Here is a 17,420-nt window from a genome sequence, read left to right on the forward strand (position 1 = left end):
TGCTTTGAATGTAATATTTTCACTATGTTTTTTCATGTTGTTTTGGTTTATGTGATTCCATATTTAAATGTAATTCCGTCTGGCTCATTGAAAACAGAACATTAGTTTAAATGTCAGGAGGTCAGGTACTCGTGCCTTACACAAGTTCGGTTGTTGAATAAGATAGTACAAAACACAATAGGACACAGAAAGCAAACAAAGAACATTTGTAACTATTGTTGTACCCAACCCAATCCCTTTTTGTCTACATTGACCACTGAAATAAGATCTCTGACAATTACAATTATATTGTTTTCAATACAAGGGAAAGGATATTAAATATTAAACTGAACTAAATTAATGTTCTCATTAACCTACTAAAATGTAAATCTAGAAACAGTTAAAGCAAACATTTTATACAAGGTAGTTACTGAAAATGTATGTTTTTTGTGGTGTGCAAAAAAAATAAAATAAATGTGACTATTGTTAAATGACAATACAGGGCAAATTTACTGTAACTTCCAGGACGGAATGGAAAGGTGCACTTAATCCTATGTGGAAATTTTGAGATGCATATTGGCGTGAATGAAGTTGTTCCATGCCTGGTCTTTGTCTGTCCTATTCAATTCCATCAACTGGGTTTAAGTCAGTCAATAAAATAAAAATCTGTCAATAAACCATTAACAAACACCCATGCATAAGTACAGCTCAGTGACCATTCACCGCAAAGCAAAACCTGAATCATCACCTGTCCAAAATTCTGTTTCTAATTTCGCAGTGTGTGACACTGCAACAAAAGTCTTTTTTTTTTCAGAATGAATCACCCTGAATGTTATTTTCCACAGAAGCATTAACTGAAACAAAAACTCTCTCGCTCTTTCTGTCTTTCATTACTTACAGGACTTTGAGGTTGTAGAGGCCTTGAAGAACGGGGCCAGGGATGTGTCTCAGGTGGTTGCCCGAGAGTCTCCTGTGGAAGGACAAAAGAAGTGGTTTGGTTCATTTGCAGTCCAACACATTGATGACTTTAACAGAGAGAAGAGAATCTGTTGAATTCATAAAGATGAGTATGCATGTGTGTGCGTTCAAGGAGTCAATGGTGAAAACAAAAGTGAGAGATCTCCTTAGAAGCAAGAATCATGGCAGCTGGGTTTCAGATCTCTCTGGCCACTGGTTTTTACCGCTCATGTACAGAAATCTCTCTTTTGTATGGTCTTCAAACATGTCAAAACATTTTGAAAGCGGAGCCAAGATATGAATGTGCTCTAAGCTCCTTTTGCCTCCTTTGGCAACAAACATGTCATAGTACAAGTGAATTTAGTAAAAATGACACAAAATGCCTGACGAGTTTGCCATGAACGTGAGATATTCGCCTCAATCGCATCTTCCACGCAAGTTTAAAAATTTAAACTCGAGTGGAAAATTCACCTTACGTGTTCTCGCGCAAGTCAATCAGCAAAGAGCTTATTGGCATGTCTGGTTGAATCAGAAAATGGAGGAGCGCATTATTGTAGCTGTTTGTTACAATATGTTTATAATATGGGATATGGGATGTTTTTCGCCTCACTCGTGCGAGTAATCTAGAGCGAGGGATGCGATGGGCACATTTGCTTCACGTTTGGTGTGAACACACCATTAGATCTTAGTATAGATTGAGGGCCTCATTATACAATCAGTGCGCAAATTAGTTGAGTTTGACGTGTTTACTTAAACGCTAAATGGTGTTTTTAAACAACATGTAGTCAGAGAGTATATTGTCACCTGATGCCAAATAGGCATTCTTAAACAGAAATTGTGTTCCGCTGAGGTAATCATACCCACATGGTACATTCAGTGCCAAAAGTGGCCTATAGGCAGCCAAAATCCAATTTTAGTCATTTCAGCAAATCATCCTTTAAGTTATCTACCAAAATTTGAGTTGACTCCTTAGAAAAATTGCTATATAATGCACATAGAGCCACAGCCAAGCATCATGGCTGATAGCTACCTCTGAAAGTACTCGATACACAGGAAAGACCTTCCCAGAGAGAGTGAGAGCCAATATCAACCAGCTGTAGGCTCACTCATCCGGACTAATCAATTTGTTTATCAAACAAATCACTTAATAAGCATTCGTGACTGTTTTTTCCTGGGTGGCAGAGTTTGAGGAAAGTCTGTCGAAGCCTCACAAGAAGTCCTGACAAGCTAAACAGGACCACCCAGACCTCCAGACTTCTTTGCCTCAAAGTTGCTCCATCCTGCCGGAGTAGCCTCATCTACTCGCATACTCCAAACGGTTCTTTTTGTGTGACAAGATGAAAGTTTTGAGAATTGCTGCTAATGTTTAACATGTAAGTCAGCTTAGCTAATGTGATTGGTGCGACAGCTCTGGAAAAGCAACAACCGTGTTGTATACAAGCACATTAAGGGCCACAATAGCCCAGAAAGCAGAACGACAAAACCCAGAAGTGGCTCTTTGTCAAGGTCTGACATATCATACTCACACACGCTCACACACACTACCATCTTCCACAATTGAGCCATGAAGTCTCTGAGGTTTTTAATGGCTGTCACTTCATGTTGTGCCAGACCACACTCCCATCCGTCGACTCTATTTCTGGTAAGACCATGTGCCGGCACTCTTTCACAAACATTTGTTTTGCGCAGGGCAAGAGACAGAGGGAAATACAGCAGGGGTATGGAGGGTATGGGGAAGGCAAAAATATAAGTGTCAGATTTGGAGGCTGCGAAGCTTAGCGGTTCACCCCGTGTAAATAGGCCAGTGACGGTTTAACATGCATGTCGGATGAGGTTTCAGGCACGTACCACAGCAAGCTGTTCTGCTGAAAGCTCGTGCCAGCTCTGTGGTCAGCTTTTATCCCTAGTTATAATTCAGTCATGTATCTAAACACTGGAGCTTTCTGCTTTTAGTGTTCTCTCACTTTACAGACAAACATGGCTTTAATGCTAATTTTCTTAAGCCACTTGTGTCAACATGTTGTATATTCTTCTGAGAAATGATGAGTGTATTGATATGAATATTATGAATGTTTGTAAAGTCTTCAAAATTGAATCTGGCAAAGGAAACAAAATATGATATATTAAATAAATATATTTTATTATATCAATGCAATTAAATTTTGACGCACTGTATACACACAAAGACAAATCCAGTAGGATTTCTTCACAAACTGTAATTTCATTTCTGTATATGAAGTCTTTCATTTCAAAATTGGTCTGGTTTGAGTCATGTGAACTCGTATTATTTGCAATCAATACGAACCCAATCCATGCTAAACTGAATCTGTTAGCCTCTGTTGCAAAGGTAGCCAAACCTGCTCCTGGAGGTCTACCTTACAACACACCTGCCCTATATTAGCAAGTAATCCTGAACACCTTTATTACATTCAAATGTGTTTGTTTAGGGTTGGAGCTGAACTCTGATGTAGCCCACCAGGAGCAGGGTTGGCTACAAATGCTCTGTTGATAACCTAGTCACGTTTTAGGAGTAGCATTTTAGTATTCTGTGCAGCTTGTCTCATAATAAATTGCCTTTGGAGAATGAAACATAGGCATTATCTTGTCCTGAGTCATTAACTGACAGTGTCACAGTGGTAGTAGGATCTACTACTACACCAGCTGTGTCCATTGTTGGTCCCAGAGAGCCACAATCCAGGAGAGTTCAGCCCCAACCCTAATCAAACACGCCTGAACAAGCTAATCAAGCTCAAAGGGTTACTAGTAAGCTACAGGCAGGTGAGTTCTCATCAGGGTTGGAGCAGGACTGTGGCTTTCCAGGACTGATGTTGGCCACCCCTATACAACACATACTACCTCAAACCCAATAATACAACATGAAAAGAGGCTAGTGGAGGCAGGGAAAGAGGAGTGAAATCAAACTCAGGTTCAGAACAAGCAATCAAACCAAGTGTGAAAACAGCCTAAGAGACACTGCATTAAACAGAACCTCTTTGAACCCTTTCCTAATAACCTGTGCCAGCCTTAATAGTCTATGCTCTTACTCCAAAATTGTCCAAACTGCCCTCAACACTCAACTCCCCTACAAAGGATCATTGAATAGTGAGATTAAGAAAGTTGTGAATGAGAAAAATATGTTATTGGTGGCAACCATTTCAAAAGCTTTGATACATTTTGGGGTTTAGCTCTAAACTGATCTTTAAACCAAATGGTGTAAAACTCCAAAACAGTTTTTCAAAACAGAATTAATGCATTTTGCTGGATGCAAGTTACACAAGGCGTATTTACTTGCTGTTGTGTGGGATCTCCAGCATCAGTCTAAATCAGACCAAACAATAAAAGTCTGCATCAGATGAGGTGTGAGCTGAGCTTTTTCATACTGCAACATTCCCACAGATGTTTGTTGAAATTAAGTGTCAGGACACATTTGGTTGTCAAAAAGCATAATCACAACCTACTAACTGCACTATTGTTGCAGTTCCAGTCCGTTTTAGCATCAATTGCAACCTCATAAACCAGCAACCGCATGTTTATTGGGAGTAGTTTACGAGAATCGGCTGCATTGCAGATAGTGTGTAAAAAGGTGAAGGCTGGCCATTGTCATTAAATCACTGAAAGCTGTGTTGATAACAAGCAGCACAAGTCAGAGGCAAAAAACTTTGGGATTGCTGGTTAGTGTTAGGCCTCCTGCAGCACATCTGTCTTCTGTTAGATGCCTCATTGGGGGCCAAAATACTGTAAAACTTTAATCATACTTGTCTTTTTTAAATTATGGTTTGTTCTTGTAGAGCTAATTACAGCTGAGTTTCAGAGAAGAATAGTTAGCAGGCCTTGATGGGTATTTATACTGATTCAGCTCTTAATGTATTCTCATTTACTCTAGTCTCATGGATGTATCAGTGAGGAATTTGAATTATTAAGGGTTTTCCTCATCCACATGGAATCTATTCCAGCAAAATAAAAAGCCAAATAAAGAGGGTAAAAAGCTTTTCAGACTTCAGCAAAATTGTAAAACCTGTCATTCAAGAAATGTAAAAAAGGTGGTTATTAGCTGAAGTGCAAAACGGAATACTTAATTGTTTTCAAACAGGTTTCCCAAAAGTTCTCCGTGCCAGCTATTGGTTAAAAACATTAGTAGCGCTGCTTCAAAACTCACACTATTAAACAATGTTTCTATGTTGGGCTGGTAAGGATGTTTAACTTATAAATGGTATTTTAACACAGAAAAAAAGCACACTTTACAGCTTTAAACATTTTGGCAAATGTAATGATGACTGAAGCTTGCAGCTAGCAGTCAGTTTACCATATTCTACCATGTTAAAATCCATTCTGCAGATTTTCACACTCAATCAGTGCAGATAGAAACATCAGCAGATTCCTTATAGCCCTGCACATCCACAATCAAACTTTATTACATATTTTATTAACATGTGGCAGTACGCAAACAATACAACTTTTTGTTTCTCCTTTTTGGGATTAAAGCCTACATGATAAATTACTTTTATAGAATAAAATGCATACTGTGACCTTGAGATAGCTTTTAAAGAGTTCACTTTCATTGTCTACCAATTAAATTATTTATTTTTGCAATTACCAAAAGCATGCTGCAAAACAATGGCAAACATAAACCTGTACAAATGGTGATTACTTGAACAAATTGCTTAAACCACATATGTATTGCATTATTGAACAATTGAACCTAAAGAATTCTCTGACTGGTGAAAATATCATTGGCTCTAAAAGCCTAAGAACGGGGTCATATTATTTGCAATATAGTTTAATGCGATATCAATTTCACAGCACGATGGAAAAACGTTTCTATAGCTAAATCATTTTTGATTGGATCCTGGCCTGAAGAGGATCTGCAAATGGAAAAATGTACACATTGTGACTGCACTTCCTCTGGCTTTGAAATCTAAACTCTCGCCAGCTCCCTGAAAGTGACCCTTTCTTCTCGAATATGTATTCATCATCATCAGTATAAACTCTGCGCGCAGCCCCTTTTGATTCTCTTGTAAAAATATTGGATTGATTTTATGGCATTTACACAGATCTTTATCACAGTGCTCATGCACTGTCCCATGTGGGCACTTGTGTGAGAAGGAAGATTAAAAAAAAAAAAGAAAAAAAAAATTCCTGTAATATGTCTTTGCTGTCATACATATCTGATAAGACTAACCAAAAATTTACATTTCAGAAAAACAGACAAGATTTAAGACTGATTCCAATTGTCCTAGCTTTGATTTCACAAGCCAGTGTTGTGGAAGCTAAGTTGTTTATGACTGTAGTTGGCTACACTACAAACTAGTAGTGTTGACTAGTAACATACTAAAATACTTATAATTCTAAAATAGAAAGAATCCGTGAGGAGATCAAAAAACATTGTCTAATCTGACATGAAGTGTCAGAGATATCCAGACAGCTGAAGTCATGGTACAATGAACATCACTTCGACTAAATGCAGTATGTTACCATGTTTTGGTTACTACAGAGAATCAAAATGAGGGTTGCTGTGAAAAGCGTTGATTGGATGCATATCGACATCCAATCTTTCCAGGTGGCATTATCTTTGGTAACGAAAAGATGTGAGAAGAGAAAAGAAAGGAGAAGAGGTTATCTGCAAACACATGGATAGGGTGTGGGTTTTTACGTAGGTGCTAATCTAAGTGAGTTTATCTGAGTCTGACATTGTGACTGTAATATCAGACTACCGTCTGATGAAAGACATCTGCACAGAGCACTCGATTTGCTGATATATTGTTCTGACAATATCTACAGAAGAAAGGAGATTATATTTGAAGTGAAACATAGATCCAAATTTGTCTTTTGGACATTCTTTAAAGAAGCCATCACATCACCTTTTAATAATTTAAGCTTTAATTTTAAGGGTTTTATGTGTGTCAAAAATCTTATTTTACTTTTTCATATACATACAGGTCCATCTCAATAAATTAGAATGTCGTGGAAAAGTTCATTTATTTCAGTAATTCAAATCAAATTGTGAAACTTGTGTATTAAATAAATTCAATGTACACAGACTAGTAGTTTAAGTCTTTGGTTCTTTGAATTTTGATGATTTTGGCTCAAAAATCATCCCCCCCCCCCAATTCACTGAATTCACATCTCAACAAATTAGAATATGGTGACATGCCAATCAGCTAATCAACTCAAAACACCTGCAAAGGTTTACTAAGCCTTTAAAATGGTCTCTCAATTTGGTTCACTAGGCTACACAATCATGGGAAAGATTGCAGATCTGACAGTTGTAAAGAAGGCAATCATTGACACCCTTCACAGGGAGGGTAAGCCACAAACATTCATTGCCAAAGAAGCTGGCTGTTCACAGAGTGCTGTATCCAAGCATGTTAACAGAAAGTTGAGTGGAAGGAAAAAGAGTGCACAACCAACCGAGAGAACCACAGCCTTATGAGGATTCAAGCAAAATCGATTCAATAATTTGAGTGAACTTCACGAGGAATGGACTGAGGCTGGGGTCAAGGAATTTGGATACAGTTGTCGTATTCCTCTTGTTAAGCCACTCCTGAACCACAGACAACATCAGAGGTGTCTTACCTGGGCTAAGAAGAAGAACTGGACTGTTGCCCAGTGGTCCAAAGTCCTCTTTTCAGATGAGAGCAAGTTTCGTATTTCATTTGGAAACCAAGGTCCTAGAGTCTGGAGGAAGAGTGGAGAAGCTCATAGCCCAAGTTGCTTGAAGTCCAGTGTTAAGTTTCCACCGTCTGTGATGATTTGGGTTGCAATGTCATCTGCTGGTGTTGGTCCATAGTGTTTTTTGAAAACCAGAGTCACTGCCCCCGTTTACCAAGAAATTTTGGAGCACTTCATGCTTCCTTCTGCTGACCAGCTTTTTGAAGATGCTGATTTCATTTTCCAGCAGGATTTGGCACCTGCCCACACTGCCAAAAGCACCAAAAGTTTGTTAAATGACCATGGTTTTTGTGTGCTTGACTGGCCAGCAAACTCACCAGACCTGAACCCCATAGAGAATCTATGGGCTATTGTCAAGGAAAATGAGAAACAAGAGACCAAAAAATGCAGATGAGCTGAAGGCCACTTTCAAAGAAACCTGGGCCTCCAGACCACCTCAGCAGTGCCACAAACTGATCACCTCCATGCCACACTGAACTGAGGCAGTAATTAAAGCAAAAGGAGCCCCTACCAAGTATTGAGTATATGCACAGTAACTGAACATACTTTCCAGAAGGCCAACAATTCACATTTTTTTTTTTTTTGTTTATGGCCCTATGAAGTAATCTTATTTGTTGAGATAGTGAATTGGTGGGTTTTGTTAAATGTGAGCCAAAATCATTACAATTAAAAGAACCGAAAGCTTAAACTACTTCAGTCTGTGTACATTGAATTTATTTAATACACAAGTTTCACAATTTGAGTTGAATTACTGAAATACATGAACTTTTCAATGACAATCTAATTTACTGAGATGCACCTGTATGTATTAGATACATTTTACAAATGCATTAGTCATATTTTATATACCTGTATCTCCTGCAAGATTAAGTTTAAGAGATTGAAACTTTCAATACAGTATATAAGATACATGAATTAGTGTTTGCAGACTAATATAATTGGATATAAGCCCATTTCCACCACAGAATAAAATATAAGGTCAAATGACTGTTTTTTTTTTTTTAAATGTCACAATTTCTCGCAATTCCAAGTGAATACAGTATATTGCAGTTTTGAGTTAGGATCTCACAATTCTGAATTTTCCCTCCGAGTTTTTATCTTTGAATTTCGAGTTCACAGTACATGTCTTTTAGGGAGCGTTTAATTTCGTGCTCATCTAAAAAAAAAAAATTCTATTATTTGGAATAATTCTTTATTCATTTTACAGTCATATTCATGCCTTTCTACATAATGAATGACTTAGACCACATTCCTATTCATTGTTTAGTTGAGAAATACCACCTGTTCTACTTGCTCTGTCATTTTCCTTTATGACTGGATGACTTAAGTTTCTGATCATCTAATAGACATCAATGACGTGTAAACGTAGACCATCCTGTGTCAAGCATCTGACATCATAGACGTTTTGAAAGTTACAGTATGTTTTCATAGTACAAGCCTTTTTATCTCAAAAGATCGAGGAAAATTTGATTGCTTATGATACGACCCCTTTAAGGTTGACGGCGTGTGACTTCAGAGGCAAGCTTTGCAAACAGTGCATGACTTAAAGTTACTATTGGCTTACAGCTAGACCACAAAAATGAAAGTAAGATTTTTATCTCACAGCAAGTTTCTATACTCTTTCCCAATGTTTTTGGTTAAATCACAAATTAAAGCCTGACTAACTCAAACAAGGGCCCTTTTGATCTGCCTGATCCAGTAAAACTCAAAAAAAATTCTACAACCATATTTTTTAGATTCAGATTTTCAGAAAAGTCACTGTGATGTGTGTACCGAAAACGAGGCCACGTCATTGCGGTATAGTGGAAGGCGCCAGGTACAGGAGAGGATACAGTACAGTCTGATATTAAGTCATATTATTTAGTCATTAAAGCAGATGGAAGCTTTTATTCTGATGTCTGTAAGCTTCTCTGTCCTCCAGTCTGCAGTCACTGCATTTATCCTTCATTAATTACAGGATATAAGACAAACCCAGAACTCTAAAGATTACCTAATCACACTTCACTCGCGAGTGTTAAATGAATGCTTAATGACAGGGATTAAATATCAATGAAAGATTAAAAAAGAAGGGAATTAAAAGAGAGGAAAGGGGAGTGGTGCACCCCAGGAGATCATCTGCAAAAGCAGGTGGGTGGCAACCTCCAATCTAGTTATTTATTTAGCTTGAACTGCGCAGTGACCATAGAGATACATTTAAACACTCCTCAATATGGTTAGTAACCAACAGGCAAGGGAAGGGATCTTATTAATGATAATGTGCTTCTTGCCATTATTGTGTCAGAAACATAACAGTAACACTAAAGGTGTGTTCAAATGTCTGATATTGTATATATTTCATCATGTTCCTTTAATTAAAATATTAAGATGCAAAAAAATGTTTTGTGGTTTTAAATCACCCATAATCCGTCAATTGATAAAACAGCAACACAGAAAAAGCGTGCATCTATGTTCACTGCTGCAAAAATCCAAAAACACACTTTTACAAATTATGATTGCAATGGGAAGATTTACATTTAAATACTTGTTTTGTGCAGTTCTGTCCACAATGGTATGTAATGTCCTCAAAACATGTTTGCAATACTACACTAATACATTTTGACATTTTTATCACATACTTAGCTCCATTATATGGCTTTTTTTGATGTAGTAGACCTGCTCGGTAGCGCACCTGGTACAGTACCTCACTGCTTGAGTCCTGTTAAACACGAGTCAAAGACATGTAGAAGCATGTTGAAATCCTAATTAAAGTTACTTCAGAAAATGTGTTTTTATGTCTTGTTTGCTATTTAAACTCTATCGGTTAGTTTCAGCATAGGGTTTTTGTTTAGGTTTTACATTATTTGTCAATGTTATTGGACATTTCACTATAACACTGAAAAGTAACCAGGACATTTCTGGACATTTCACTTTGAAAGTGTCAAGAAACACTTGCAGTTTCACACTTTTCATTTTGCAGAAATGTTGCCACAGGTCCGTTTTTCCATTTGAGCCTGAGTGTTAAAATTCATGTACCATGAATGCATTGCAAATCACTCAGAGTAAGCATCTGGCTCCAGTAATAAGTTCCTGGCACCTTTCTATGGAGCCATTATGTGAAATTTAAAGAAACAAGTTCCACCTGCTCTGGTTATGTTGGCCATAATAAATGATTCTTCATAAATAGATTTAAAATTAAGGAAAAAATAATAATTAATTGTTAAAAAAGATGCACAGTGGAAACAAGTAAAATCCTGGGAGTCTTGGGTGTAAGATATCTTAATACAGTAGTGTCAGTTCTGGCGCTGTGCCGAGCTCTGCCACAACATGCTTCATTCTGCGTGTCTGCTAGGTGTGTTTTTAAAGGACCTATTTATATTCATAAGACGTTTTCGTTTGATGTGTGTAAGGAGATCTACCATTCACTTTAAAGGATTTCTGCAGTTATACTTTCCAGCTAATAGCAGGACTTTGATTTATTTTGTGGCAGCTCGCTGTTTATCTTACTGGTGTGCAAACCAGACAGTGTCATGTTAATTTTTTTGCGTTTTGCGCAAGGTGTTATTTTAACTGCATGTCATCGGCCTTCATGCTGAATATATATATTATCGCGCGTCTGTATTTGCTCATCTGCTCGGCAGAAGCTTCCTCTGATGTGAAGACAGCTTATTTCTCTGTGTGTGGTTCTCTGTTTTCATACTGGAAGTGTGTGTGGAGTGTACAGCTCATCTCTGTGATTACTTCACATTGATCTGACGACCGTCACATTGAACCAGACATGTTACAAATTACTACACTGAGTCCGTGCATGTGCGTGTGTGTTGGGGGCTGTGTTTGATGGATATAGCAACACAGGCTGTGTAATTTGCTCCATATGAGTGGGGCTGCCGGTTGGGTTCTGGTTTATTATGGCAGGACAGAGCGGGGGAAAGCATCCAGCACTCTGCGGTAGGTGACTCCAGTGCTGTCACCTGCACTGACAGGCGTCAATCAAAATGATTCACCACCACCTCCTTCAGTTCACATGACTGCATCCTTAAAGTGAAAGGAGGGATTTTCCTGCCCACAAGGCCAATTTGTATAAATGTGTAATGTAAACAGCTTTTATGAAGATTACAATTTTGGTTTGTGGATTTTGACAGATTTATAGCTGTATGACTTTTCTAACAAAGCTGTATTTGGAATTGTTATTTTTGCAAATGTAGATTAAACCACAGCATGGAAGCTTCATATTGAGATTTCTTTTTATTTTTTATTTTTTTAGTAAAATTCAGTTGTCTTTATTTTGAACCTGTGTGCATTTATATCTTCTGCATAGTGCAAAAGAAGATATTTTGAAGAATGTGGGTAACCAAAGCGTTTTGTTATCTATTGACTTCCACAGAAGAAAATCAGTCATACAGGTATGGAATGGCATGAGGGTGAGTAAATGATGACACAACGGTCATTTATTTTTGGGTGAACTATCCCTTTAAAATCAAATCTACCATCCTCTACACACATACCAGAGTTCTGAAAAAGATTTATCCTTCTCAAACTGTTTCTCGTTACCTAGATTTTCACTGCAGCTGAAATGTAAACACAATTTTTTGTGTGAAAATACACAAATTACATGTATAAACATACACCAAACAGATGTGAATTCCAAACATTGTCAAGACGTGATTTGTGTGTTTTTACTGTGGTTTGTGTTTAGTAAATTTGCTGAGGACCCCTCTGTATTTCTTGGACAATTAAGCTACACCGTCATTTACCTCCCCTTGTATAGTAAACTATGATGTACCAATGATTTCTCCACTCGTAGCACAGTTGTACTACTGTTTGTGTCCTCACGAAGGTTGTTCCGTCACTGATGAAGCCAAGTTTAGGCTTTTCTGTTTATTGCTGTTCCACATGCAAATCACCAAAAATCAAAACAAAACTCTCAAGACTTATTCTGTCTTGTCTGTCTGTCTGTCTAGTGATTTCATCTCTGTCTGTCTGTATTCCTGTTTGTCTCACTGTTTTATCTGTCTTTCTTTGTCCTTATGTCCATTTATCTATTCTTTTCATCCATCTCTGTTTTTATTTATCTATATCTGTCTGTCTGTGTCCATGTATTAGTGTTTTCATTCATGCTTCATTGTTATTCTGTCCTCAAAAGGGTCAAAACACCATTAAAGTCCTCTCCATGGCAGTCACGTCCTCACTGGAAGCAACACAAAGCAACAAGTATGTCTCATAAAATGTCACGACATGAAAGTGGACAGTAGAGACCAACAAAACCTTTTGCACTCCTCCAGGGCTGAAGCCTGCCAGAGACATGAGCTCTATATTTTGTTTTTTTGGCTTCCTGACATAAAATCGGAGATGGGGACCAAAGCAGGGTTGAGTCTGTTTAGGGGGTTACATTGAAATTGCAGCTGGTCTTTTTCCTCATATGATACCTTTCAAGGCTTTCATCTCCAAATTTGGCCCCAGAGAACTGAGGAGAGGTAGAGAGAAAGAGCAGTATTCATCACATTTCTGTTGATTTGCACAAGCATCTACAATGAAAACATCAGATGCTGAGGCTTAGTTGGGTAAACGGTCAGAGTGGGCTGGCGAGAGAGGGGCTTAAGGGTCATCACGGCCTGGTGCGCTCCAGCCTTGTTTCATAATGTAAGTCCTATGCTGGATTAGGCTCTGAAGGTCTCGCATCACCAGGGTGCCGTTCAAAGCCGGGTGTTCACTTTTAAGTGCTTTTCGTTCACCGCTATGGGATAGAAAAGTAGTTTGAACTACCTGAGCAGCAGTGTAGTGTTAGCAAACATCCTCATGCTGCACATGCTGCTGAGAGACATAAGTAACTATATATAAAGTAACTATATGCAGTACCCTTTCCTTTCAATAACAAAATTAACACGACAAAGATAACTGAGGTGAGAAAACAGCAGTTAAGAAAGCATCGGATTATAGCGATGTGGATATGTTTGCACCAGATCTACAATCTCAAGATCAAGTCATGTCACGTTTATTTATATGCCACTTTATGCAATAGATTGCTTTAAAGCAAGCAGCTTTACGGTATTAAACATGCAATATCACTGTCAGTGTCATTTTAAGTTAAACTTTTGACTTCAGTTTCTACTATGAAGCATCTCGCATTTGACCTCAACTGATAGAACAGAAGAAATAAACCTTCTGCTTCAAAGAAGGTGGAGCCACAGAGCCACACCTACCTATTACATCATTGTCACAGACCAATGGTAGTTCAAAGGTGTTTAGCATCTGGAGCAAACTTTTCCGGGAAAGTTTAGTCTAAATGAACTCCAAACAAACTTTGTTTTGGCTCGATTTTGATTATGTTATACTAGTTTGTTCTTCAATTTCACTACCAGTCTAAAAGCTGGACATACATGAGTAAATTAATGTTTCTTATTAATTTGTACTAAACCTACCAGGAAACATCAATTGATAGAACATGAGAGCTTCTTGCTCGCTACAAATCGCAATTAGTAAAGCAAACACCAGCAGTATTTCCAGTCAGCCGTAATGCCGTCAGAGCAGCTGATTAATGGCCTATACACATGAGGGATTAACCATTTTCGAATGGGGCAACAATGCACCCATTAAACCCCATCAGCAGTGACAGGGCTTGTCCTGTGAGATGGAGGTACCTTTAGCCCTCTAATGGCTCAGCATCAGCTTGCAATAATAAAGAAACAGAGCAATCTGGCCGCGGTTTGTTTGGTTGATGACGAAGGAGCCATGAACTGTGATTTCAGCTGAGAGCCATTACGGAAAAAAGAGTGAAAGGTGGGAGAGGGGAGCTGGCCATGGCCTTGTGTCTCACACAGGATGAGGAAGATCAGAAGATTGAACACAGGAGGACGAGTGTGAGACAGGAATTCCAGGTCTTTAGCATCGGATTGTTCCCTTCTTAAAGGTGCTGATAGGTCACTTACTGCCCGAGCCTGGAAAAGAAGCTTGCGCTTGACTGCAGCAAGCCAATGAAGTTTAGCTGGACTTCCAACTGGTTATGCTGGCCTGTTTTGATGGTTTTAAAGGGGTTTTGGATGCTTTTCAGCTATTCAGGCTGAAAAACCAGCTGAACGACTCGCTGGGAGGCCAGTTTAGTCAGCAGTATGTTTGTATTTTTGACATCAGGGCAAATCATGGTTAGGTTTATGTGAAAAGTATGTAGCATTTCTTTAATCTAGGTTACACTTAACAAGAAAGATACATAAACAAATACTAAAAATACTGAAGGCCTGGAATTTGTTTCTCACCAATCCTCTTGTTTTCTCAAGCCTTCTGATCTTTGTGCTCTTTTATACAAATTCGATTCAAAAATGATACATATTTAAAGTTCTCTTTGGTCTCATCTGGAATCTAAAACTACTTCAAATAAGTCTAAAAAAGTACTTGATCTGTTTCTTAACAACACTTAAGCAACTATATTTTTAAATGGTTTCAACTGCAAGTTCATCATTACAAATGTGTAATTACTAATTTATTAATATCCAATACGTACATATTCTTATTGAAATTAGGTGTACAAAACCATAAATTTTTGTCAGTACATACAGCATTGCACTTAAACCACCTTTCAAAGACAATAGAAATATAAAATTAAATTTAAAGATGTACTTGGGTCCTACTTAAAGTTTAGCTAACTGCATTTCATATCAGTTTAAACTAAAATACATTTTCATTTAATTGCAATTACGAAACAATAACATGTCCAATAAAATTACATTTTGGCCAAAGTTTAATACCGCACTGCATAGTTTAGGGGGAAAATAAATCCCAGAATGCACTGCATAAATTATTTTATTTGAGATACCGAAAACAGAGATTTCACTAATTACTGGTTACTATTGAAGAAAGCAGTTAAATCTAATGAAATAATTGTACTGTTTATATAAAGTTCTACCTAATACTTGTGTGTGTTTATGGACTTTTTAGCTTTATTAGAGTCAAGCCATTAGTCAAATTCTGTTGGATTTAACTATGAGTGTGTGTTGAGTGGTATGCAGAGTACGACTGTTGAAATCATTTCTATTTAGTTTAGATTTGCTACAGTATATAGACAGTACAAAGTAGCTTTTGGATGAGAGTTCTTGTGTGAGCTCAGAAAATCATCAGCTCTGAAGAATGCGAGGTAGAGCTGAAGTAAAAAGGTGGGATTTGGGAAGTAGAAGGACACACTCGGCTCAGATTGCGTTTCATCTGTCCCAAAGGCTCACAACAAGACTTCCTCTTCCCCCTTCCACACTCACAGATGACCTTGGAGTTGATAGGACAGCAGCCAGAATCTGACAGCCGCAGGTCATGGGAGTAGTTTATGTAATGCTGAGGGACTTCAGTGGGTTATAGTATTACAGAAGTGAACAAGCAGATATTGATGGCTCAGTCTCATTTCTTATTGAAGTAGACACACACCGCATAACTCAAACACAGGATGTGGAGTGATAGTGCTTGGGTCAGGTAAAATCCACCTCTCTGGACAATAAACGTAAAGACTTGTCTGTGCTCTCTCATACATTTTATCACATCTGATTGTTCCAATTAATCATTCACGTTTGGTAGGCAGCTTAAGGTGTAACAGAGACTAAAAGACCCAAAAGTCCTAAAAGTCCCAAAGAGCCTGCCGTTGACCCCAGGGCAAAGAACTTTACAGATGATCCTCAAAATTGTAATTTAGACTCGTGAAATTACACTGTGCAAACTGCGGTGCCTAGGGGTGTAAACGAGTACCAGAAAGGGTGAAAACACACAAATTCATCATTCCCAGCAGCACTTCAAAGGATGACATTTATCTCCCACTAATATCACTGTAATGTGTTTTCAGACAAACTGTCTCGAGGAGATTCTTGCTATTCATAATGCAGTTATTGAATAGAAACAAAGAAGCCCATTATATTCCTTAACAACTACAGAAAAAATAAAAAATATGATTTTTTAAGAGGTACAACATTACTAGGGTTCCAGACTGTAAGCCGAGGAGTGCTTGGGGCATTAAAATCATATTTTAATGACACTTTAGATATTAATAGTTCATATTACGCATTATGTGTAATGATGTGTGCATTCATTTAATATCTTAATTTCAGATAATGAAGAAGTGCAGAATCATTTTTTTTTTTTTTTTCAGAGTTTGCAAAAGTACAATTACTTTTTGCTCATCATCTTAAGATATTGTGAAATTTTAGGCTCTTTAATCCAATTAAAGGTTGGGAGAGAATGGTATATTCTAGGTTTGTGCCAAAGCAATCACAAATAAATAATAAATATAATCCTATATCAATAATATGATATGTTGCATCAAACTATATTAAAATAAATTTTACCTGCATTATTAAATTGTATTTATTTAAATATATTTCAATCATTTTTTATTGTAATACATACATTTTGTATACTCTTTTTTTTCTTGACTTTTTTAAATGTATAAATTAAATGTATGTGTTAAAGTTGAACTAACAAACAATCAGAAATAACTGTTATTTTAATATCATTGATATACTATAATAGTATCTTGTAGTATAGTTGTATTATAGTTTTTGTTAATATTCAAAACTATTTTTTGTATTAATTTCATTAACATATATATATATATATATATATATATATATATATATATATATACATATACACATTTCATTAAATACACAATTTACATGTTAATGTTAGTTAAAGGTAAAGTATTAGTTGTTTTGCTGTTTGTTTGTTTTTTGTCATATATATATATATATGCATACAGTATGTTTTAGTTATTTTAGTACATCTAGTGAGTAAGTTAATCTAGATGAGAAATATTGCCTTGGATATTAGTAGAAATATTTTTTGTATAGTTTTTTATTTATTTATATTTT

General features: G+C 37.2%; 1 protein-coding gene across 1 annotated transcript in view; it reads right to left on the reverse strand.

Annotated features, from left to right (window-relative positions):
• The window catches only part of LOC132117916 (leucine-rich repeat-containing G-protein coupled receptor 6), an 88,396-nt gene that overhangs the window by 37,404 nt on the left and 33,572 nt on the right, over window positions 1-17,420 (reverse strand). Inside the window, exon 3 of the mRNA XM_059527279.1 lies at window positions 878-949. Coding sequence (XP_059383262.1) covers window positions 878-949 — 72 coding nt within the window. The remainder of the gene's footprint in view (window positions 1-877; window positions 950-17,420) is intronic.

This window comes from Carassius carassius, chromosome 37, assembly GCF_963082965.1.
Source record: "Carassius carassius chromosome 37, fCarCar2.1, whole genome shotgun sequence".
Classification (NCBI taxonomy): Eukaryota; Metazoa; Chordata; class Actinopteri; order Cypriniformes; family Cyprinidae; genus Carassius; species Carassius carassius.